Consider the following 26,576-nt stretch of genomic DNA (forward strand, 5'->3'; position numbering starts at 1 on the left):
GCGGCGGACTCCGGCTACCCTCTATGGTCAGTGCGGCCATGGCGGGCCCCGCCTGAAGGACGGAGGTGTGCCTGCGTGGCAGTGTAGTGACGGACCACACACAGAGGGACAACACGGAAGCACAGCTCGGCCCGGGAGAGACCCAGGGGCCCCGAAGAAGAGCCAGGGAAGAGGCCCCTTTCCCGCCCCTTGTGCACATACACGGACGAGGCATCGAGCGGCTGGGCAGAGCGGGCATAGATGCTGGGAGTCGGGAGTAGTCCAGCGGAACCGGTTGAGAATGTGGGGACCAGCCGCCCATCGACTGAGGAGGGCCCATTCTTAGCACATCCCTGGGAAGAAGAATCCGGAGGCCGGGCGGAGACGGGGATGAGCAGCGAGTCCACCACCGGCGAGATACAGGGGGGTCCCCCAGAGGTGCCGGCTGCGGCAGGGACACCTGGAGCCCCGGGGTGTCAAACGAGCTACTCTAGGACAGAGACATGGGCCGCAATAAAGGGCTGGGGCCCAGACAGGCTAATCAAACAGACAAGTACACAGTAGCCCTCTGTCGCAAAGAGGGGGCAGTGGTAGGGGAACAGCACAAGGAAGCGGGCGATCAGAGCCCAGACCGGACATTGAAAGACCTAATGAGGGCCATTACGGAGCTGAAGGGTACTTTGGAGCTGAAACTTGACTCTGTCACCGAGGAGGTGAATCTCCTGCGGACTGATTTCCGCAAAATGTCGGAAAAAGTAGCCACGGCGGAGGCGGACTGATTTCCGCAAAATGTCGGAAAAAGTAGCCACGACGGAGGCGGATATTGAGAGTGTACAGTTGAAAACTAACCGCTTCGAAGAACAAGTGGCGACCCTCACGAAGAACCAAGCAAACATCTATGCCAGGCTTGAAGACCAGGAGGGAAGGGCCCGGTGCAACAATATTCGCGGAGTGGGGGTGCCGGAGGGAATGGAGGGACCGGCGATGGACCTATTCCTGGAAGACCTAATCCTGAATCACCTAAGGACCAAAAAAATTGTCGCAGTTTTTCTCAGTGGAGCGGGCCCACAGAATGCTGGGGGGTAAGCCTCACCCCGGGGCACCCCCGTGCACCATCATCACCCATAACCTGAATTTCGGGGATAGAGACGCCATTTTGCAAGCAGCACGGATGCATGGGGACCTCAGACATGAAACTGTGACTATCTGCTTTTTCCCCAGACTTCACGTTGCACGTCCAACGCCAATGGCGCTCCTTCGATGGGGTTAAAAGAGCCCTCAGGGAGCAGAACATGACAGGATGCTTTTTCCAGCTCGACTCAAAATTTGGGATAGAGGGAAAGCTTACTTTTTTCAACACGCCGGCGGATGAGAGTGACTGGCTGGAGGACTGGCGCACAGTGTGCCGCAGAGGAGGGAAAAGGCGGTCTGAGACGGAGCCAGGCAGTGAGGAGCTGGACCAGGAGGTCGGAGGGTCGCCCAGGGGCTAGATCTGCCAGCAAGAGATTAACTTATAAGACACCTTTACGTTTGCTGGAACTGCGTTACACTTTCTTGGGTTACACTGTGTGAAGTGGTGGGTGACCCGGGGAGGGAGGCTGGGGTTTATGTTGCCCCCCAGACAATGGGGTTTGGACCTCTTGAACACAATACTGAGTTGCACGCCTTGTCCAAACTTTTTGCTTTTATAATTAGGGGCTCAGCTGCGCCACAGGTGGGAACTCTAGGGTAAAGGGCCCTTCCAGGTCTAGATAAAGGGCTTAGAATCCCAGGCAGCAGTCAGGTATCACTTCACGCTGGAGGCTAGTCCACGACCCCTCAGAAACATTTTTTTCTGTATTTAGTGGGAGACAGGCACTCTGCAAGTTTGGGTAGTGGGAGGTTGGGGACTCACCAAGCAGGGATGCAGGGAGGGGGGTGTTGGACTCATTGATTGTTCTGTTTAAAGGGGAGGGGGAAACGCTCGAGACCTAGATATACAAAAATTACTGATGGTCGATGCAGAGGATACGAAAATGGAGAGGGCGTGCCTCTTTGCTATCAGCCCAAACAGCGATCATGGGAGACCCGGCTAGTGTGAGGATTTGGTCCTGGAACGTGAATGGCCTGGGGCATAAGATTGAGCGCACACTGGTGATGCAATACCCTAAGAGACACTCCCCAGATGTTGTTCTGATTCAGGAATCGCACCTGAGGGGGAGCAAATGTAAGGCCCTAGATCGTTTTGGCTACAAAATGGTAGCTCACTCTGGGTTTACGTCAGGGGCACGAGGGGTGGGAATCCTGGTGCGAAACACACTACCCCTTGTAATCACAGGCACATGGGCAGATAATGCAGGATGCTTTGTGGCAGCCGTGGGTAGATGGGAGGGGCGCTTGGTTGTTCTGGTTTCTTGCTACATACCGCTGGGTCTCCACTCGGTGATCCTCCCACAACTTAGTTCACTCATAACTGACCTTCCTATGGGAACCTTACTTATTGGTGGCGACACAAACGCAGTCATGGACCCAGAAATGGACCGGTCTGGTTCCCGGTCTGGTAAACATGGGAAACGCGGTCTGACAGATTTCGTCAGGGCCCTGGGTTTGACGGACTTATGGCGGGCCCATAATCCTGCAATGAGGCAATACACTTTCTACTCGGCCAGACACGGGTCCTTCTCTAGAATAGACAATTTTTTCCACCCATACAGACAAGGTGGGAGACTTTACCAATGCTAAGCACATGGCGAGAGGGATTTCTGATCAGCACTCTTAAAGGCCCGACTATTAACAGAGCCAGTTTCTCAAGGATAGATTCCTGGCGACTTCGAGATCCGGCACTTAGCGACAAGCTCCGTGAGGGCTCAGAGTTGTATTTTAAAGAAAATAAAGGGACAGTGGAATCACACATTACGCTGTGGGAGGCTTATAAAGCAGTATTGAGGGGGCAGGCGCAGGCGTTGATTGGAGCACAGAGAAAAGAGGAGACTCTGCAGATTAGGCATATAGAACAAGAAATAAGCCAAATGGAAAGTGACGCTGAGACAGCCTCATGCGCGGAATCCCGCCATAGGTTGGGGTTGAAACAACGGGACCTTCGGGCTCTGGCAGAATGTGAGGCGAGGGCATATGCACTAGCCACGCAACATCGCATTGACAATGTTGGGGATAAGGCTCTTAAACTCCTGGCGTGGCAAGAGAGACGTGACAGAGATAGATCTTGGGTGCTAGGAGTCCGTGATGGGGAAGGGGTGCTTAAATCCACTAGTCATGATATAGCAGAAGCCTTTGCGGTGCACTTCGAGCAAGTATACGCGCCGGTGTGCACAAGGTCAGAAGCAGATTGATGCTGAGTTTCTTCAGGACTTTAACCTACCAATGTTGTCTCTGGAGGGACGCGAACAATTAGAAGCAGACATCACGGTGGAGGAGCTAGGTAAAGCATTGGGCTCACTTAAATCGGGGAAGGCATCGTGTCCCAATGGGCTCCTGGTTGATATACAAGAAACAGGCCGCAATCGTACACCCTCAGCTTAGAGAAATGCTGTTGGAGGCGCGGGACTTGGGGCACCTGCCAGCAGACCAAAGGGCAGCGACGATAGTAGTGCTATATAAAGATGGAAAGCCAGATCTGTGCAGTTCATACTGTCCTATTTCTCTTATTAACGTGGAGGCCAAAGTCTTGGCAAAGACCCTGGCAGACAGGTTAGTATCCGTAATTGCGGACCTGGTACACGTGGACCAATCGGGGTTCATGCCCAGTAGAAGTATCCGGCACAACCTGCGGAGACTGTATGGGGTGCTGCACATGACTAGGGGCCACGAGACTCCACAAACGGCACTGATGGCTCTGGACACCTCAATGGCTTTCAACAGCATTGAACGGCCATACCTATTTATGGTCCTTCAGAGGCTGGGTTTTGGCCACATTTTCTGTAGGTGGGTCCGATTCCTGTACGAAAGGCCTACGGCGCGGGTGAGAGTCAACGGAGCCATGTTCAGATCCTTTCAATTGCGGAGAGGTACTAGGCAGGGGTGCCCTCTATCCCGCTCCTGTTTACACTGGCGCTGGAACCACTGGCTAACTGGGTCAGGAGAGACCCTATGATCTGGGGAATACGGGTGCCGTGGGGGATGGGAGGAGCGCATTTCCCTGTACACTGATGGTATTGTGCTGTACCGGAGACTTCCCTACTACTCTATAGCGCGAGTGCTCAATATTTACGAGCTCTTTGGTAGCTATCCTGGGTACAATATCAACTGGTCAAAGTCAGTGATTTTTCCACAATTGGGACAATCCCCCCCCCCCCCCCACCCCCTCCCGAGTCCCGCTGCGGTGGTCGGCATCGGTGGCGTTGGAGGGCTTAAAATACTTGGGGATAAACGTCACAAGGGATCATAAAGAATTCCTGGATAGGAACCTTGGGCCCCAAATTAGTCGCCTGACTACAGACGTCAGTCACTGGCGTACGCTCCCGCTCTCTCTGATGGGAAGGGCGGCTCTTTTTAAAATGATGATGTTACCAAGGCTTCTCTATATTTTAAAGAATACCCCATTCCAGGTTCCTCCGAATATCTTCAAGCGTATATCGCAGGAAGTGCAGACACTGCTGTGGGAGGGTGGCGCGCCAAGAATCGCGCTACGTAAGTTACATAGGGAAGTCTACGATGGGGGTATAGCTGTTCCAGATGTCAGGCTGTACTATTGGGCCTCCTACTTGCAGGTCATTAATGACTGGGTGTACGTAGGGGGGTGGAGCTGGCCTATAGAGCGGATAAAGCAGTCATGCCAGGGGAGAATTGTGAACCCCTCCTGTACTCCCAACAGTCGCGACCGGAATGGCCAGAGCACACCAAAAGTGGTCATCCAGTGTTGGAGGGAGGCCAATAAACTACTGGGCTGGGCTGGGAAACGGACAGGCAAAACCCCACTATGGGTGGGTGATCTTTTGAGTGAAGTGGCTGCGCTGTCGGGCTTTAAAGGATGGAAATTAAAAGGAATAGAATATGTGAGGGAGGTATGGAAGGGGGATTCGCCCCTTACGTTAGACGTTCTCCAAAAAGAGTACGACTTGCACCAATCGCAAAACTACACACATCTGAGACTCTTACATGCTCTGCGCACACATATACACAGTGGAGTTTCCATTCCAGACTACTCCCCGTTAGAAGATAGGATACCACTAGATCCCATTAAGGAAAAACCAGCCTCCACGATTTATCGTAAATTAATGAACAACATACCAGACCCCCTGGTTGCTCTTAGGGAAGCCTGGGTCAAGGATCTAGGGTCCATGGACAACAAGGACTGGCAAGAGGCGATTCAGAGTCCTAGAGAGGCAGCCATACGCTCCTGATTTCGCTAGTACAGCTCAAAATCCTTCATCGCACATACTATCCTCGCACTCACTTATATTCCTGGGGTAAGGCACTGACAGCGCTGTGCGTAAGGGGATTTGGGGAGGAGGGGACCTTTATGCACATTCTGTGGGATTGTTCTGAGATATCCCGATTCTGGCAGGGAGTCACGAACATCATGACAGAGGTGGTGGGAGAGCCTGTTCTATTAGAGCCGAAATGGCTTTATTAATGATTTGTGGTGATGCGGACTGGTCCAGATACGTGGGAATATGGCTGGCTCTGTCAGCGGGTGTAGCGAAGCGCAATATTGCCAGGTGCTGGGGAGCACCTTCACCCCCGCAGGTGGAGTGGAAACAACATCTTGATTGGTGCCAGAGGGCAGAAGAAACAGTGTATAAAAGTAGGGGAGGTGTCAAAAAAATGGGAAAAAATGTGGATGCCGAGGCGAAGGTATAGAGAATTGGGAGCAGGAGACTAGGGATGTGCCAGAAGGTAGCGAATTTGCCCGCTTTACTAATAATCATATGGTCATTGATTCTCTGTGTTCGATACCTAATGTACTTATGGAAATGCATTTGTATGGTATGGTCTCTCGAGCTTTGTAATAAAAAGAGTTTATAAAAAAAAAAAAGTGACTCACTGGTGGTTCCCTCAACCTTATGTTTGGCTAGTTCTAGTACCTGGGGACGATACCCTCGCTCAATAAATCTTTCTTGCAATTGCTCATGAGCCTCCTTCAAGGATGTCGAATCACTCCAGTTCCTTTTCATCCGCAGATGTTCCGCATAGGGAATGCTCTGCTTCAATTTCATTAGATGAAAGCTGCCTGAATGTAAAATAGAGTTCCCTGCTGTGGGCTTCCTATGTGTCTTCATGTGTAATTTGTTATTTTTCACAAAAACTTCCAAATCCAGAAAACAAATCTCAGATGTACGAATAGCTGAAGTAAATATTAGGTTCAAGGTATTGATGTTTAATACTGACACAAATGCCCGAGCAGATTCTGGGGTACCTTTCCACAGGTTAAACAGATAGTCTATAAATCTTGTCCAAAGAATGACATTTTCGAACCACTCTCTGGCATATTTGACCCAAGCACCTGCTCCTCCCACCAACCCATATGTAGGTTGGCATAACTCGGGGTGAAGCAGGTGCCCATGGCCGTGCCCCTTACTTGCCTATAAGTCTCCTTTCCATACATAAAAAAAAAAAAATTCTAGGCACCATCTTGTCATTTTAATAAGCAGGTCAGAATGTTGGTACAAATAAATTGGCCTTGAACCCAAGAAATACTTCATAGCTCTAAGTCTATGCTCATGGGAGATGCTGGTATACAACGAAGTCACGGCCAATGTCATCAAGAAATAGGACTGCTCCCACGGAATGTCATAGTTTCTTCTAAGAAAATCCTGTGTCCTGTATATAGAAAAGGGAGACTACCTACAAATTCCTGTAAAAAAAAAAAATCAATGTATCGGGATGTGGTTTTGAATAAGCTGCCTATCGCTGAAATGATAGGTCTCCCGCGGGGAGTCTCCTGATTCTTATGTATTTTGGCTATCAGGTACAATATTGGTGGTATAGGGGCATCCACCTTCAGATACAAATATTCACTCTGAGATTAGACCTGTCCCTCTCCACCTGGCTAAATCAGTATGGAATCCATTTTTAATTTCAACTAGATTGGCTTGTGGTACTTTTTGATAACACATTACATCCCTCCACTGCACCTTGGCCTCAATATTATACATGTTAAGGGGCCACAGGATGATGTTCCTTCCCTTATTGCACTGACAAACCACAATATCCTTTCTGGCTTTGATTTTTTTCTACAACTTGCTGATATTGTAATCCTTGCTTTTTGTTACCACTCAAAAAGTTCCCACTACACATCAGTGATAGTGTCTTTAAATCATGGATGACAATTTCTGAATATATATCCAGGGAGTCCATTGGAAGATTCAGTACAAAGATAGTCTTGGGCTCTTTTTCTTCTTGTTTTTTTTTTTAGAGATTTATATAGCGCGAACTAGACTCGAAGACATCAGGTATCAGAGCCCTTTACATGAGCACCAGTTTCGTTACAGATAGACACATTCATTTTTGTTAGGCACGGGGAGATTAAGTGATTTGCCCAGAATTACAGGATGTTGAGCTCCGTTGCAGAGACTCGAACGCAGTTCCCCAGCTCCGTGGTCGACTGCTATAGCTGTAAGGCTACATCCTCTCCCCTTAAAAGGTGTTTTAGTGCTGCCGTAAATATCTAAACCCAAAATGTCTGCTGTTACCCTGGATGATGAAAGGGGGTGTCTTCCTTCATTGTCCCTCTCCAATTGTTCCAGATCATTCAGCAGATCCATGTTACCAACTACCAAATTCGAATCAGGGATGGTCTCTCCAGGATATTCCACGTCTCCCTGCTTATTTTTATTGTGGAAAAACTTCCTCAGCTTCAGCTTCCTCACAAATTTGAAAACATCAATTCGCGTCTGTCCGTAGTTGCAATTTGTGTGTGCACAAAATGAAAGTCCCAAACACAAAATACCTTCTTCTGTTAACTTTAAATCCAATAGATTGACCACCGTTCCAGCTCTCAATGTTACTTGCGTTGCCGCATCAGTTTTGTTTTGACCCCAGATCGGAGTTCCATGCCTTCTTCTTCTTCTTCTCTGGTGCCTCCTCTGTTGAATTTTCCTTTTCGTGGTGGGCGCGATCTGGCAATTGCCTGTCCGATCTAAATGTAAAAAACTGAGCTCTTCGATCACCGAGGGAGGCTCTATCATTTCGCTATCTTTATTCGAAACTCCTGCTCCATCCTCCTGATCAGTATCCAGTTCAGAACTGAACTCTGAACTTGTTTCTATTGTTGTTCGTTTTTCCGGATTTGTTATTTGTGGAGCACTCTTGTCGGAGAAGTTTTGTTTACGTAGGGTATCAGAATGGGTACAAATGTATACATTTGACCCCTTTGATAGTCTAACCCATACCTTGTAAATTGTATTGCCTTCCGTTCTCTAATGGTCTGCTCATGCTTTATATATAGTATTATTCCTCTGAGAAAAAACAAAAATACCAGAGAAAATTAAATTATGGTTACAAACAATCCCTAAAAAAAAAACTGAAATTGGCCAGGATCTCTCTCTCTCTCTCACACACCCATCATCACAAATAATTTTGAAACATGAGGTGATACGAGACGCAACATCAAGAATTAGGACACGAGTAGTGCATTTGGTGGAAAGTTGTGGTTTGCTCAGCTAACCATAACTGACCAATGTCACCGTGAAAATGATGGCGTTTATTATTTTTTCAATCTGTTAATGTTGTGTGAGCAAATAAACTATGCTTTACCCTTAAAAAAGTTTATTCAGTGACTCTTTGGGGGTTTGATGCTATACTACATCTAACTTCCATATTTTAATATTTCACTCTTCCTAACCCATAGTGAGGCCAACATCCACAGTATACAGTCTTCTGCTGTATGATGTGGGGTTTGGCTGCAGGGTCTGGCCTAGGGCCAGGCGCTACACCCAACCAAATGTGTGCCCCAACCCACGCTGTACAAGGTCATTAGCAGGACAAGCAGGACATGGCCATACCTTCCATGTGGCCAAAACATGTTTAACATGGCCTTTGGACATGCACTGCAGGTGTTGGTCAAAGGGTATAGCCTTTGAGCAGTCCCTGCATCCAACCCTCAGGCGGCCAACTAGATCTTCATGTGGTTTTGGTCTGCGTATCTGGGCTCAGTGGGCTTGAAAAAAAGGACCTAGCCTGTAGCCCTCTTCAAACCTATGATGTGGCCAACCGCAGCAGTGCACAGCTTTTCCATATTAGCAGAGCCTGGATCAGCACCCATAACTCAAGTGCACCCAAACCACATGGCACAAGGCCTTCAGCCATGCAGTGGAGGCTGGCTACACCATGCCCTGCCTCAGGTGGCCTGGCTATAGGCAATAAAACAGCTATATCTCGCCACAGGAAAGGTGTCCTGCACTTTTTCAGGATTAATAAACCTGTAGCCAGAAAAACAAGGAGTTAAAAAAGATATAGTTTTAAAATTCATGAATCCAAAGTCATAGCAACAGATCAGCATATCCTTATAAAAGGATCTGCCTCTTTGGGAACCACTACATCCTTATTGGGGTCAGTGGAAGCTCGCACCAACTTCCGCATAATTCCCAGTCACATTTTTAAGGATGACGGCTTTGGTGCCTGGCACCCTGTAAGATATGGTGCAATAAAATATTTCAGTTGCCGCCAGACAATAAGATCATCCAGTTCCTGGAATGCTCTGAAGATCTGCAGATCTAAACTAAGGGGAAAAGGGTCTTTTGTCCCACTGTATAAGCTTCCTTTTCAAAATCCTTTTCCTAAAAGGATTTGAGGGTCAAGATCTGCAAATAATTTGAGGATTAACGGTCAAGACGTACAATTGATTAGCCCTTCACAATACCTTTTTTGTTACAACATATGTCAAAAACTACTGCACAGATTTGCACCAAACCACAAAATGCCAGATTCTAGGAAAATATTAAATTTCATTCCAAGTTTGATTTTATTCTGTTCAGCAGTTTTTGTTAGCAAATATTTCTATGAAAGCTGCAACAGTGACTGCCTCTTTTGATCCCTCCCATAACCTTTCCATCTTCCCCACCAAATGTCCCATAGACAGATGTACACAAAACTAAATAAAGCCTTTTCAATGGAAACAGACTTAACCATAACATTACGGTTGCTAAAGCCAACTGTGTAATTATTTGTAGAAGGTTCTAATCCCACTGTTAAATGGTGTAGATTATTTTCTTATTACAGGTGCATTCTGAAGTCAGAATGTATCTGTAGTGAGAGAAGAAGTCACAACTAGCTTGTAATAATTGTGGAGCAGACACATAGTTCTATAATTACCTGGGTCAGACTGATCAAGTCTCTGCTTGGTTAGAATGAGTATAATGTAAGAGGTATTTAGATCACTCTGGGACACTCCTGTGATGGAGAGAAATGGAGGATTGTTCTGGTTAATATGGTAGCACAAGATTCTAAGGGAATACTTTCGTATATTTATTTTTGGAGGCAGATAATCTGCTGGCAACCCTGCTACACTTATAGTTTTAATGACCTCCCTGGTTTCCGTAATAATTAGCAAGTTAAAGTAGCACATTCTAGACTGTGTTGGGAAGGTTGCTTCATTAGAGGAAGTTTGCATTTAGCGGATGAGTTCTTGTGCGCGTTTTATGCCAGTTGTGGTGCTGGTACGATTACAGAGTCAGAGGGCCTTTTTTAAGAGCTTTTCCTAGGGGAAAGTAGAAACTGAAATGCAATAAGAACATGTACATCGCTAGGCTTCCTCGCTGAATCTTTGAAAGACTGTACTGTTGATGGAGGCAAATTGAATTGTTCTGGTTGCACTTTTTAGGTCTCGCCTGACCCAGCGCATGCGCTGGTCTGGCGAGACTTTTTGTGAGGGCTCAAAAAAGTGCTACCACGGCCAGCCTAGAGCTACAGTGCATGTGCGCGGGCGCCTCACTTTCGCGGCCGCTTTGATGTTTGATCGCGATCACTTTCACGGCCGCAGGGCCGCTTTGATGTTCCCCGTGAGCCAGTTCTTTTTTGGTTTTCTGTTTATTACTTCTATGTAATAATGGTGGCACCCATGCTTTAGCTTAAACATCTTAGGCTAAAGTCGGGTGCTGAGATTGCTTCAAAAGTAAAGAAATAGACAATTCTTTACTTTTGAAGCAATCTCGGCACCCGACTTTAGCTTAAAATGTTTAAGCTAAAGCATGGGTGCCGCCATTACTACAGAGCAGTAATAAACAGAAACAAGCATTGGCATAGCCAATAGGTCTCTCTTTTGGGACCTTATAAGTATTTAGTTATGCAACTGTTGCATGGCTAAACACTTCTAAGGTCCCAAAAGCGAGACCTATTGGCTATGTCAATGCTTGTTACTCCATGGTCTTTGAAGTGTGCAGTTTTAATTTGGAGTAGAACCATTCACCAGTCTGACGATAAGGTCGATGATGTATTGTTTTGAGGGTAACATGAAGTTGAAAGGCTTTGTTAGACATTAGTGATGTTGCTTTATATCCATTTCTAGGTCAAACTGTTGGGTAGCAGTGAGTTTTGCTTGGTAGGAATTTAGGAAGATGGACTGCTAGGGTCTAGTAAACATTCCGGTATTGGCGTTCTCACTGGGAGCATAAGGTTAAAGATGATGATAACCTAGGTTGTGGGTTTACTTATTGTGACTGAGATAGGTCCAACAGAGACAAATAAAGCTTCAGGAAAAGCCTGACAAGTGGGTAGGGCCACTGGCTAGCTGATAGGACTCATCGAGGAGACACAAGGTCCAATGTAGTGCAGTTTTCAAACCAGGTTTTTAAATCTCTTAAAGTGATTTGTGTGCTAAACTACAATCTTGGATATTGAGTCTCAGAGATGGTTCGTGAGAGCTGGGGTGTGTGGGGATGACAGATAGACAAGTAGGAATGAGTTGCAGGTGAGCAGAGAAACAAGTAACTATATTTTTTGCAAAACAGATTGTGTTTCATTTTAAGTAACATGCATTTTCAACTTGATTATAAAAGAAAGTAAAACAAAATAAAATGCTGAATGGGCTCCTTCTAAGCCGAACACACAGTCAGTCAGAGTCTCACTCTTGCTCAGCCGGCATGTGTGGACAGTGCCTGAATCTTCCGAGATCAAGGGTAAAGTAACTGAGTAGTGTGAAGCAGAGAGGTACAGAGGAATGGAAAGAGTCTTACCATCTACATGGACGATCCCAGGAGCAAAGCGTAGCTTTTTGGGAGCCGCACGACTCAAACCCTAAAAAGAGAAGCAATACAAGGATTTAGCATTGAGAAGAATAACTCCATGCATCCAGCTGGCTGACGATTGACTGACTGACTGAGCTACAGGCAGATAGAGAATGGCACGAAATAGACAGGAGAGGTTGCATTTCAAAACACATGCCATCCTGATCTTTTGAGAGTAGGACACCAGATTACTTGTTTAAAAGCATCTGGTGAGTACAGTGTGCAAACAGTGGCACTTGGTGAACACCAGCATAACTTACTCATCTCTCTGACAATGGTCTTTGGCGTGCAGGTTGGCCCAGGCTAGCTAGATATTCATGTTAACCTTCTAGCACAGACAGACTCAAAAGCCTAGAATGTTGTCTGCCACTCTGGCTGACTGCTCTGATAGAACAGATGAACACTAACTGGCACATTCCTTTTCAGGCAATGAAAACAGCAATCTAGGCAGCAGCTGGTTATACATGAATCACACAGGCAGTTACTAAAAATATGTGGGTACTGCGTATACATCCCAATCAACAAGCCAGCATGGATACTCATGTAGAAGTGAACAATAAGTATTTGGCTTTCTACCTCTCAGTACACCATTTTACCAGGTCTGATCCAAAACATTTCCTGTTATATCACATTGGGACTGGGACATGCTAAAATCCCTTTGAAGAATCTCTCATCATAGCTTAGGAGGGCTTTTAGAAAAGGGAAAACATGGATGGTCTTCGCCAAGATGCAAAACCTATTCCCTCACGGTTCTGTTGAATTTTGTAGCAGTGAATACCACTTAGTTGCTGCTACTAATCTGCTAGTCCTAGCAGCACTTTGAGTTTTCGATGGCACTCGCATGTAGTGCAGACACAATGGGTACTGAGCCCAGATGCACACTGAGGTGATGTCTCTTACAATACACAATGTATTGGTATACACAACAATATTGGTTTGACATCAACATGAAAAATAAATTTATTAATGTAAACAAAGACAATGTCGATTTAAACAATAATTGGAAAATGCCGATAACAGAATTGGTTTATTAATAGAAGGCAAAAACAGTAAATCATACCTCTTGCACTTGCTGAACCATGGCGCTAGAGGCAGGTCCCCCAGACAATGCAAGCAGTACCTGCAAAGACAGAGATATCATGCTTATACAAGACTTCAGTCATGGCAGGAAGAAGGTATGATGTGTAATGGGAGAGGAGGGATTTGAACAGCAGAGACCAAGAAGGGTAGAAGGATTACAGCAAGGAGGGACTGAAAAGGGAAGGACGTTTGGAGACTGTACAACATAGATGGAGAAGGCTTGGTCAGGACTGCTTAAGGGCAAGAAAAAGATAATAATGCCATCATTCAAACTCACACATAGTCTGGTCTCCAACATGATTTCACTAGTGAGACCACATGTATCTTCAGTGTCAAAATCACCCTTGCTGGAGTTATTTCCGAGAAGCCTCAATCCTACTGAACTTTGAAGGGAGCAAATATTCTTCACCTCGTCAAGACGATTACTTTCCAGCAGCCAAGACTGCCATCAACTCACTCTTAATCTCAGAAATGCAGATATGAACTTTGTTGTTCCATGAGAAGTCACGATACATCACAATTTTCCACATTCACATAGGGATTCAATTCCAGAAGAGCCTATGCTTTGTGGCATCTTCGATCACTGACAGTTTTCAAAAGGTCATTGTAGAGATCCTTGGAGGACTTCTGAACCTTAGTGATGGCATTCTTATATAGGCCACTAACGAACAAGGACACTATGCGCAGTTCCCAGCGAATCCGCTATGGCGTTCAGACTGTGGTCTGACGCTTCACGGGGACAAGTGCTATTTACTAAACCTTGGCTGGAGTTCTTCAGATGCAGGTTCCCAGTAGCAAGAGTGAAAGTCTGTACAAAAAAAGTGTAGGATGTAAAATAGGACAGAAGCCCTTTAAATGGTCAGAACTAAGGGCCTCGTACAAAGATTACAAATAAGAAGTCATATATGCAACTAATAACGATTTGCAATATTCAATTTCCTTTTCAGAATGTACTAAAATAGATCCAGCAGAAGTGGTTGCTGTTTGTGCACCAACTTCTAACGAACGCATTGGTATTTTGTGTAACAACCTCGTAGTAATAGGTTCACAATACACAACTGTATTGGGTTGCAATTCAACCTACCTCAGCAATATTCATGAGGTAGGTTGGAAATTCGAACTCACTACGATGGCCACTGTTGGAAGGCGTTCCCCGGGGAGGCTGCAGAATACTTTCCTGACCACCCGGAGGCCCACCTTGCCCAGAGTTAGGCCGAGCAAGAGCGGGGAGGCCCTTCCTGGAAGGGTCTCGTATCTAGGATCGCACACGCTGCACGTACCCTTTTCGGATAGAGGGACACCACACAGGAATTCTTTGCGAGACAATAGACTTTATCGTTAGTTGTCAGGGATCTTTATGATCCGGAAGGCAGGTGCAGAATTAGTGCCACAAGCGGCAGCGATCTCGTGATGAGGGGTAGGGGGTAGCGGGACAGTCTTTGAATCAGTGTCTCTGCGGAGTGTCTGGCGCACAGCTCTCAATCCTCGAGCTGAGGGGATGTTGCTTCTCTTGGCAATCTCTGCCGAATCTCTTGGAGGAGCGGGCCGCGAGTCACTCAGCAGGCACCGGAGGTTCGTAGTTCGGGGAGCCGCGACGGCGTCAGCAGGGCTCAGATGGTTCAGAGTTCGGGGAGCCGCGACAGCGTCAGCAGGGCTCAGATGATTCAGAGTTCGGGGAGCCGCGACAGCGTCAGCAGGGCTCAGATGGTTCAGAGGTCGGGGAGCCGCGACGGCGTCAGCAGGGCTCAGATGGTTCAGAGTTCAGGGAGCCGCGACAGCGTCAGCAGGGCTCAGATGGTTCAGGGTTCTTCGGTTCGGGGAGCGATTGAGCCGCGACCAGGTCAGCAGGCTCTCGTCAGTTCAGGTGTTCTCTGCCTCCCGTCCCTTCAGCACCCCTTGTTATACTCCCCCTCCTCTTTAAAGTCCGGAGTCCTCGCGGAGAGGGGTCTGGTGCCTGGGGGCGGTGTGTCGGGGTTTCCTGTCGCTCGGCCCTTTGATCTGTTCAGGTGGGTCCGGGAGGGACTCCAGACACCCAGCAGGCGAGGCGGCCGCTCACCGGGGGCCTGGTGGTCGATCGAAACCTCCCTCGGGGAAGAGACCAGAGGTTTCAGGGTCGGCGCCTCTCGGTCTGGCTTGGGGGGGTTCCTCTCTCCCTCGGCCGGGCATGCGTGTAGGGGATCTGGCTGGCCCTCGGGATGTTGGGCCACGAGGGCCGGAAGTCTGTGACATCGAGGTTCGGCGTGGTTGCAGGGTAGCTTGCTGGTCAGGAGGGCCCACGCCGCGAGGCCGGTCTCACAGCCACAATCACAGGTATGGTGGCCTTCAAGGGAAACGGATGCATTTAAAATTAAAAGTGATACAAACTTTTTTAGGGAGGAAAAACAGGTGTTACAACCCATGCCATTACCATGCATCTAATACATTATAACACGTTGCAATACATCATGGACCCACATACATATATATTTATTTTTTGGGGTAGACACCCTGAAAACCCTCTCTCTCTCTCTCCATTGATATGTTTTACATTTTCATTTTTGGGAGGAAACTCCCAACCCCCTCCCCCCACCCTCATTTTTAACTCCTAACCTCCCTTTACCCCTTTCCTCCCTGAACTCTAAAATGTGCCCTACCTCCCTTTACCTCTACCAAAACCATAAAATTACCCCCACCAAGCTTTATCTCTACCCACTCCTAAAGCCTAAGCTTGCTCTAACCTCCCTTGACAACTGCACATGCCTAAACCCTTAAATTAAGCAGGTTTCCCTTTACCTACTCCTAAACCCTAAAATTACCTTTACCTCATTTTACCTCCACCCATGCATAAAACCTAAAATTACCCTTTCCTTCCTTTACTACTACCTAACCCTAAACAGTAAATGTACCCTTCCCTCCTTTTTCCTCTACCAACCCCTAAAGCCAAAAATCACCCATACCCCCTTTTATCTCTACCCATCCCTAAACTCTAAAATCACTCCCACCTCCCTTTACCTCTACCCGCACCTTCTTTTTAATTTTCTTTAAACAATCAGCATTAAAAGTATGCTATAAACACAATTACCTGTGTGGGAAGGTACCATGTGGTAAAGGATGTGTGGTAAAGGTAAAAACCTAGATCTTGTACTTACTTGCATCCTACAAACTACATGGTTAGGTAATGCGTGCTAAAAGAAACATTATATTTTCAAAATTCACAAATGAACCCCTCCCCGTTTGCAAATGTCTTATCACCTCCTTTGAGTTTGTGGTAAAATATTAATGTTTTGCGGGCAGATTACAATACATACCATAAGGAATCCGTATTTGGAGGAGACGTTAACACAGCCCTTCCAAATAGCGATTTTTGATGATTTTCTAAACCCATTTTATGATTCGGAAAACCTTTTCCAAAAAATTAAATGGGTTTAGTGCATTTAAAAAAGGATTTTTAGCATTTTTAAACTCTGATTTACTGAAAAAAAGAGGGTTTGCGAATGAGAAATACCTTTGTACATGAGGCCCCAAGAGTCTTCCTCAACATGGTCACGGCTGTGTCCGACTTATACCTAACCTATCAGCCCAGACAAAGTCAGCACAAATTGCGGAGACCAGGCTCCCAGTGGGAGTGGGTTGAACGTCAAGAAGAGATATTCAGAAAGACAAAAGATACCCTGCTGTAAGATAACAAAATCGGCCACTTGGACCCTTAACAACTGACTACGCTGGCAGTGGATTATTCTCATAGGAGGCTAGAAGCAGTTCAGCTTAAGGCAAATGGGGGAAGACAGAGTGACTCAGATTGCTTAAACCAGCTGAGCATTAATGACCACTTTGTAGCATTACAATAGAGCAACTGGTAACTGTGTGCGAGTGCTAAATTTTAATTTTATGGACAACCATTTTGTTTTAGCAACTGACCACCACCCTGCTCCAGGCGCCAGTCAATCTCCCCACCCATCTAACTGAAAATAGATGCAGCATCTGCAGGAGTACATTTTCAATGTAGAATACCACCCACGGCAGACAACTCTACTGACTAATTTATTGAACACCACTGGCTGAACAGGTGGGAGATCCCCTACTTTTAACTGTATCTTTCATTTTTATACCAAGTAAGCATGAGTAACATGCTTTAATTTTTTGTGCTATATAGGCCAGCTCCCTAGTCATAAATCGTGCATTGTATTTACTTGTCTTGTTTCAACAAATGTAACTGTGTTAATATTTTGTGTGCTGATAACTTTATCAAAGAATTAAAAAAAATACTTCTCATTCAGACAGTTTTTTGGGGCAATCTTGTCTACCACTCCAGCTGAGCAAGAGGAGGACGCTAGAACTAGGTGTGTGATCTTGGTGTCAGCCTGGCAATTACAGTTGGTGGATTGTACCTCTGGGCTTGTCATACACTAGAGCCCGAGTGTCATGGCTACATCCAGTGAAGACCACCACAAGGATATTGATTCTTAAAGCTTTATTTGTAAATGGCAGGATTATGTGAATAGTACAGGTTAACGTAGGAAGTGAGTCTTTGTGTTTAGAATTAAGGTGTATGTGAAAAAGATGCCAGTGAAATAGGCAACCAAGCAGCGAGCTGTCCAGACTGCGAGTGAGTGAATCTTTTGTCCTGTATATAGAATTTCTTCAATGGCTTTTAGGTCATCAGTAGAACTCCCTTTATATTACGTCACTTGTAGAACGGTTGTGCTGTAGTGGAAAACAGTTGCATATCATTTTAAAATCTTCATTTTGTTTTCAAGGTACTGCTGTTTTTGTTTTGCACCTGCCAAACAGGGCTCTTTATACAAGTATTTTATTAAGTGGCATTACTGCTTACTTGTGTTGTGCAGGGATTCACTAGTATATATCAATGGTTTATCCCGGAGATGAGATTGCTTAAGGGAACAGTACAGGAATGCAAAGCTTTCTGACTCTGGCCGAATGGCTCATGAAAATTGAATAAGTAAGCCTTTCTCTGGAGAATTTGGTGGCTCTGGGGAACTGTGCAGAAATACAAGTTATTTCGCTTTCAATTGAGATGACTGATGAAAATGGTACACAACTACCCAGTCTTTCTCCTGCAGACAGAAGGTACATGGCAACACTTATCTGAGCCTTTCGGACTTGGTATAGCTTATGGAAATGATACAGAAAGACCAAGCCCATCACATTTAGGAGCGGATAGCTCATATAAACTGATATATAGGTACCCCATATATTAGTCTCCAGTCTCACTTTTTCACAAACTGGTACAGCCAGACATCAGCTACCACAACCTGGGGGTTTTATAAATTGGCAAACTCTCCTAGCCATTCTGAGGTCAATTAAAAAATATGTTGATTTCCCCATAGACTTCGCTTGCTGTGGCAGGGCTTATTATTTTGTCACAGCACAACACACTATTCCTCTGGCAGTTGGTATCTGGCATCATTACTAGTTTTTTCTTATAGCACAGTGTAGCTCTGACCAATGTCTGCATCACAGAAAATACACATTTACCAAGGCCATCTACTAACCTTCTTGCGTGTAATCTACAAAGAGGGGAATCCAATGCAAATGTACTTCGAGCAGGGATCATTCTGCAACACTTCTATACAAACCATCCAGGGCATTTACCTTTTCTCCAGGGAAGATGAGACGGTTCTTTCCCAGCATGGCCCGGAACTTGTGAACAAAGTATTCTTTAAAGCAGTCCCTTAAAGCAGGAAATGACAACAGTTACACAGCAGTAGCAACATTACAGACGCAAATAACCTCTGAAATGCCACAACTTTTTTTCTATTACATTTTTTATTGATAATCAGTACCTCTACCAAAGCAAAACGGTCCATTACACTGAATTCATTCACCTACAGATATAAAAAATTTAAAAAAACAAAAAAAACAATGCTACCTAAACAGAAGCAATTCCAAAAGAGAGGGAAAAGAAACCTGTACCATCGTTATTAAAAAAAAAACAATAGATGTTTATAATATAAAATCTTACTTCATATTTATAATTCGAGTTGTCAATACATAATAATACACTCCAACATTCATCTGTTACCTCCTCCCTGGAGGAATACCAAATTCCCTTGGCTTTCTTCAGTGCACCTACCCTTTGGGCATACAGTTCCTCTAGTTTCCTAACACGATCCATTGTCGTTATCCACCTTCGTACAGAGGCGGAATCGGGGATTTAGGCCTTTGCAAAATTAATGATTTAGCTACTAATGACCCAATAAAGAAGTACTGTTGCAACTTTAGGCAGCAGCTTGAGTGTGGGATCCCAAATAACGCCCCCTACATGTCAAATTGATTTTTCACTTGTAGTTTTCCTCATAAGAAGGCCATAATCTTGCTCCAATAATCAAATAATTTGGGACATAGAAACCCTACATTCGCCCAGTCCCCTCGAGGATGCCCACATCTGAAACATTTGGCGGATGAGGACGACATCCGTTGCAAACGATATGGGGTATAATACACAGCCCATTTTGAGTAAAAGGCAATACGCTTAAAGTTGGTTTCGCTCACGGCCTTATGGGCCATTCGATTAAATCTACACCAACTAGGAAATTCCATTCTCCCCTTAAAATATTGTGAAATTGAGGAAATAGCCCTAAGAGCAATTAATTCGTGGAGATACATATATAAAATTTGATTCCGGTTTCCGAGCCCTATCAGTTTCCTCACAAAATGCGCTTTACTGATATGTTCCTTAGCTATCCTGGACGTCTGGATAGAAGCTTTAAGATGATCGTGAATTTGAAGATGGGGAAATGTGAGATCGGATGAAATGTTAGCATTGTCTGCCATACCTGTCCTGCTAATAAAAATTTGCGAAGAGTAGAATACCCTGCCTTCTCCCTTTTCTTGATAGTGCTATTTTGCAGCGATAAGTCTATTAGCCCACATTCTTTCAAAGGCATCAAGAAATGCATCAAAGGACATGGATATTCTTCTTGAAGTCGCATGAACCTTTTAGTTATTGTGTGTGAAAACCTATATCTGGAGCATTTGGGCAGCTTTGGGATTTTCAGAAAAGCTGGTAGCTGAACTACAGATTCGACCAACATTTTCTCTAGAATAAAGCAACTCGAAGAGGGGCTTCCTGCGGCTGCACGTTTCAGCCAATCAAGAAAGGTGGCTTGATGAGGCTTCCGCATTCAGAGAAGTGCCAGACCGCCATCCTAAACAGATAGCTGAAGCATAGATAGTTTAGTACGGTGTTTCTTCCCTTGCCATAAGAAATATCGCAGCATTTGATACACCCCAGTAAAGAAAGATTGCCTGACTGAAATCACTATATTTGAAAAAACAAAAACAAAGTAGGGATCGACATTTTGACTATCACTACCGGTCGGATGATGGACAGTGGTAACTTGTGCCAGCTACTTAACACTGCACATGTTTTGCGGAGGACAGCAGTGTAATTTAAGTTGAACAAATCTAAAAAAAAAAAAAGAATTCATGTGAATCAAAGATGTCCAAATATCTTATGGATCGAGTTGTCGAAAAGTTCCATCCATATCCATAGGGAGAATTGAGGGTGGGCAGTGATATCAAAGCACCTCAGATTTCGCCTGGTTAGTTTTATGACCTCCGACAGCTGAAATGATTGTATTCTACGGACGTTGTTATAGACATTGTGAGCTGTGCCCGCTAGACAAAGAATATCATCGTTGGCAAATAATTTTAGTTCTGGGGCGCTAGGAAGTGGTAGCTAAATCTCCGGGTCTTGTCTGAGGGCTGTCACCAAAGGCTCAACAAACGGAGCAAACAATACTGGTGACAATGGACACCCCCGATGCTTGCCTTTGGATATAGGATGGTTCCTACTGTCTGAGCATTTATCGTGATTTTTGCCTCCACTTTAGCATATAAATTGCGCAGCAGCACTATGAGTTCAGAAGGGAATCTAAAGCACAGGAGGATCATGAACAAAACTCCCCACTGTACACAGTCAAAAGCCTTCTCGGCATCTAATACAATTATAGCTGCTTCAACCTTGTTGTTAGAATAATAATCTAAGGGCTGTGCAAGAAAGTTTGTGTTTAATTACATAGTTCTGCCAGGTAAAAAGTCATTTTGATCCCTGTGTACCGCGGACTATGCAGCAGGGGCCAGTCTTAATGTAATAACTTTAACAAGAAGTTTATGGTCCGAGTTCAAGAGACTTATAGGTCGATACGAATCTGGCTGTACCGGGGGGGGGGGGGGGGGGGGGGGGTCAGTCTTTCTTCAGAAAACTGACAATCACTGCCTCAACAAATTCCTTTGAAATTTCACTGCTATTTAGAAATTCATTATATATGGCACAACTAAAAAAATCCACCAGCTGTGCGGAAAATATTTCCTAGCATACAAAACCCATGACTTTAAATAAGGCCTAAATCATTTTCCTCTCATTGTGGAGACATCTCCTTTATCAAGTGTAGTCAAACATTTTCCCCTTCACAAACAATTGTTTCTTGGAGAGGTGAACAACAACATAGGTAATGTGCAACACAGTCCCATACAGCAAAGGGCAAAGCTTCCAAGGAAACAGGATATTAAGACTCAATGGAGAAGGGTAGGGTGTGGGAAAGAGAAAGGGTAACGTAAGAGTGACACAGGTGTGCTGGAGCTCATTGGACATCCACAAGACGCAATACATGAAAACAAAGTTCATTGTGGTGGGAGTCAACTTAAAGTATTTCAACATGAATATCTACATCCATTCAACAATAGTACCACATCTTGTATATTTGGAAGAAGAAAATTATGCACTAGGGTGTACTGGTTCAGGCGGAACAGATCAACAAACCTTAGTCTGCCATCAGTCTTTTCTGTGATAACCGTAGGGGAAACAAAACTAAATCTCATAACTTGCTTTACAAATCCTTCCCATACTATTTCCTTCAGCATAGATGTACTTAATCGCTCACTATCATGGATATCTTCTTCATTGTGTGTTGTATGGATTCAACATTTTGTAGGAGTTAAAGGTCTCTCGAAATACATCTTTGGCATCACAAATTATCTCCTCAATAGTGGTGCCCTCCGCAGCCATTACTTAAATAACTCTAAGATTAATAATGATATGCAAATTATATTTATGCACCCATCCTAAAATTGAGGTATCATCCTCTGAAACAAACTACCCGTTTTATCTCTTTCTCTAAACCTGGAGCTAACCAAATAAATTGTAAATTGATACTTGTATAGCGCACTACTCACCCACAAGGGTCTCAAGGCGCTTGTACGAACCAAATCAAATGCCTTTATGAAGCAATTTTGCTCCTAGCACTCTCTTGCTGTAACACACTTTTTTTTGTTATGTGCCCTTAATTATTTTTCACAGGATAAAACATATCTCTTTGGATCATCACTGTTCCAATAGATATCCGATTTGTAATTAGGACAGTGTCAATAACAAATTTGCAACGATCTCCCTCCCCCCCTTGCTGCTCTCATCCATCAGTAGTAGTGTGTAAACTGGTACCCATTTGTTGTGCATGGAAGCAAACATTCCGTGCCCTGCACCCATCCCCTGGGACTACAAGTAGTTGTATCGGCCTACATCAGGGTTCTCCAAAGTCAGTGCTGGAGGGCCAGATTCATGCCAGATTTTTAAGATAATTATCTTTTTTTATATGGGGATATGTTAAAAATTTGACATGGATTCGGCCCTCCAGGACCGACTTTAAAGAACCGTGGCCTTCATGATAGTGCTGGAACACACTCTTAAGGATTGTGATATATATTGACCCTAAATCAATCACTATGTAAACCTTCTTCCCATTTACTATAAATTCCACCTCTGGGCGACACTACCTATGCTTGTTGTGGTGACAAATGCCTACACTCAACACCCTCCTGACTCTACCCTTTCTCTCTGAAACTACAACTTTGCTTCTACCACTCTCCCTGCACATACACACAAAATGTCTTTTTTGACAACACTTCCTCTCTATTTATGGTATAGCATTTTTTGATGTAGCATGATAAAATCTTCTACACTGGTGATACCCCTAGATGCCTTGCCTACTAGTCCCAGTTTTTCTTGCACCACCAGCCTTCATCCTATTACCATTTGGCTGCAAAGTAGACAAGAAGGTCCTTTTCCCCAACACTTTCACATCACCATCAGTTTTTCCTTCTGCAGACACCGCTTCACCTTTTTTCCCCGTTATCGTCCATCTCCCTCATACAATAAATAAGCAGATTCTTCGACCACCCTGACAATGTCTCAGAGAGCTTTCAATAATGGGTTTCTTGCTGCCCGTAGTCTCTATTGAATTGTATTACTGTTACATTGCACTATCCGTTGGTGCCATATAAATTCATCAGTCATTGCTCCAATCTGACACTTCATGGATAACTCTTGTATTTTGGTAACAAGTTAATCTGCAAATTCTGCTATTTGCTGGGACTGTGCATGGAACAAGAATCTTGTCATTCCTATACCGCAGACATTAGATGCACAATTCTTGCTTTTTATTGGGAGGACTTATTTAATGAGAGATGTAAGATTTATAGTTTAGGAATTACATATGCTCACATTAATTCTGCTCCCTCTTAAAACATGTGGTTTGTCCCCCCTCCTTTTTGTCACAATGGTACACTATCTGGATAAATGTTCTCATTTTCTCTTGTCAAAATTGCAAAATGCATTTTGTCACCACAGATAGTCTTTGCAAAGCACTTTGGTGTAAACAGTATGAAATTACCAAAAAATAAAATAAACTCGCTGCGATTTTGGCAAATTCCAATTTGGGAAGAAAATGAAGGGAAGCATGCAGAGAAAATAATACGTGTCCAATTCTGGTCCACTAGGGATACCCATATTAGACGGCAGGGGCCCTTGTTGTTAAGCTAACAACTTACATTCCACATGAGATCTGTTTCCCTTTGGGATGACAGGGTGTCCAACATTGAGATTTCCCTAGAACAATGTCAAACCCCTCTAGCAATTAAATTACTGAACTTGAAAGGAGACTTGACTTTTCAGCCCTGTCAGGATTCAAATCTGTGACATACAGGTTATGCACAGAAATGTACAGCAGGCACAACAAATCACATAGATATCTTACCAGTTCATAGCAGATTTCCCAACACAAACCAAAACAATCTTGCCTGGGTCAGGCAACTGAAATTTGGTAATCGTGCATTGAAGTCAGAAACTCCCCATTCAGAGCTCAGGTTCTTGAATTATATATTTTTTTTTAAACGCCCCATTTATCATCTAGTCACAACTTTGAGGAATAGTCAGATGACTTAAAAGGATAGTGACGAAGATAACAGGTGCCATGTAGAAGAATGCAGATGTATGACTTGGATACCAACCTATACAAATGGTCTATGAAGATTATGGAGATATCTTACCCACTGACATTCAAGCTCAATAGGTTGTACGAGCCAGTGCAGTTACATCTCCTACTCAATATAAGCAACAAGAAGCAGTTTGCACTGCAACAAACTTACCCACAAAAAGCATCACCTGCTCGGATTAATAAGGCAGCAGAACCTTCTTTACACTTCATACACTTTTGTGCGGGGCTGAAAAGAAACAAGCAAACACGACTTAAATAAAAGAAAAGCTTTACAGACAAAATGCAGAGACAGAAACAACACTTTTCACAAGTCAGTATGAACCCTTCAGTTTCAGATAAATTTACACTTGCAAATGATGAATTTGGTGAGTGCTGCTGCAGCAAGGCACTCTGTTTATGTTGTGTGTTTGACACTGCTTCAAGGCGGCTAAATCAGTGTACTAAGAGTCAAAGGATTTGTGTCTGCTGAACGTGAGAGAAGCAGTGCATGATTCAAGGCATTGGTTGAATACACGAATGTGTAACAGTGAGATCAAAATGAAAATTGTCTGGTGAAGGAAACTGGGCATGGCGGGGATCTTGCCAGTACAGGCTCACAAGCATAGCCAAAGCTGATATTCTGGTCTTTGGAAAGACCTTGGTTCAGGAAGGAGGATCTCAAAATATGGGACAGGACCCTTCGACACACAAAGAATGGATGTGTTAGAGTTAGGATCAATTGAGCCACACACCAGTGGATTCACATGGACCACCATTGTCACTGGGCATCTCTGCAGCATTTCTATTAGGATGATTAGGTCATAGAACCTTTGGGCTAAGAGCACACAAAGTAAGTAGGCAACGCCTGCTGAGTCATCACAGTAAGGCTACAAACCAAGCTGGGTGGTGACAGGTTAGGTGGGGTATTTAATTAATTTACAGGGTGGAGTCTACAGATAGTTATGTCATTTTCTTAAATCCTACACAAAGGGTATTTTATAAACTTTTTATAATATTCTTGATGGCTGCAAACGACATGCACATACATCTGGGCGTCGTTGCTACACTACTAACAGTAACAGTCCAGAGAACGTTACACAGTGGGTCTAAAAGATGGTGAACTGCATTATGGGAGGCACTGAAGAGCTGTTAAAGGAAGAACAGCAAGCGAGGCCTGTTGCTATCGCTTGTATATAACAACATAACCCATGATTGGAAAGAATCACTCAACCAAGCTGTGTTTTCTAAAGTCTCTGAAGTAAGGCCTTGTGGTCAGCACTGCTGCCATTTCCATGTTCACCTTAGAGTGAAGATTACACAAGAACCAGATTATGGTCATCCAGTACAGTGCTGAGGTTGAAAACCTTAGGGCTGTTGGGTGGAGAATTGAAGATAAAGTTATGGCTATAATAATGTACAAGCTGAATACAAGTACCCCCGAATGAAACTAATATTCCTCCCTGAAGAATGGCAAAAACGAACGAGTACGTGCAGACATTAACGGTATTATTGACTGAGTGAGTATTTGACTGCAGAAATAACTTCTATGCGAGTTAACTTAATTGCATCTACCACAGCCCATTGTGGGAGGACTGTTGTAACATGAGACACAGATGCAAATAGGTTTTAAAAGGGTCCTTATGAGCAGGAAGGATGTTCTAAATGGGTCCTCTGAGCCCTTCGCCTGCAACAGTAAATGCAATGTGAGCAAACAGAATAATAGTTCCCAAAATGCATTGTAGAGGAAGGAGAATATAATAAGACCGCATAAAGGACCCCTTGTGCAGTCAGTGTGCAAAACTGTGACAGCATGTAAAGCTGTCAAACAAACACCTGCAAAATCTAGACTCCTAAGTTAATGTGCACAGCAATGATCACTGTTAAGACAATTTACGAAACAGTACTCCTCCCTCAGAGTGTGTAAAACTGAACATACATATTGCAGAGTTCAAACAGTACATTTAGGGTGTGTACAAAACTAACATACAGCAGAAGGCTATAGAGAGCTCATCGGAAACCTGTCCCTGCCTCAGAGTATACAATGCTGATGGTAAAGTCCATTAGAGTGGATGCATCCTCGTACATTGCACCCAGTGTCTCCTTT

At 44.5% G+C, this 26,576-nt stretch overlaps 1 protein-coding gene across 2 annotated transcripts in view; it reads right to left on the reverse strand.

The window, feature by feature from the left end:
- The window catches only part of CTU2 (cytosolic thiouridylase subunit 2), a 150,708-nt gene that overhangs the window by 92,805 nt on the left and 31,327 nt on the right, over positions 1–26,576 (reverse strand). For both annotated transcript variants that reach the window (XR_014972061.1, XM_085637871.1), the window contains exons 2-5: positions 24,645–24,719; positions 18,813–18,891; positions 13,201–13,260; positions 12,090–12,150 (exon numbers count right to left, since the gene is read on the reverse strand). Coding sequence is in view for 1 of the 2 variants with exons in the window: in XM_085637871.1 (XP_085493997.1) it covers positions 12,090–12,150; positions 13,201–13,260; positions 18,813–18,891; positions 24,645–24,719 (275 nt within the window). In the remaining variant the exon portion in view is untranslated. The remainder of the gene's footprint in view (positions 1–12,089; positions 12,151–13,200; positions 13,261–18,812; positions 18,892–24,644; positions 24,720–26,576) is intronic.

This window comes from Triturus cristatus, chromosome 12, assembly GCF_964204655.1.
Source record: "Triturus cristatus chromosome 12, aTriCri1.1, whole genome shotgun sequence".
Classification (NCBI taxonomy): Eukaryota; Metazoa; Chordata; class Amphibia; order Caudata; family Salamandridae; genus Triturus; species Triturus cristatus.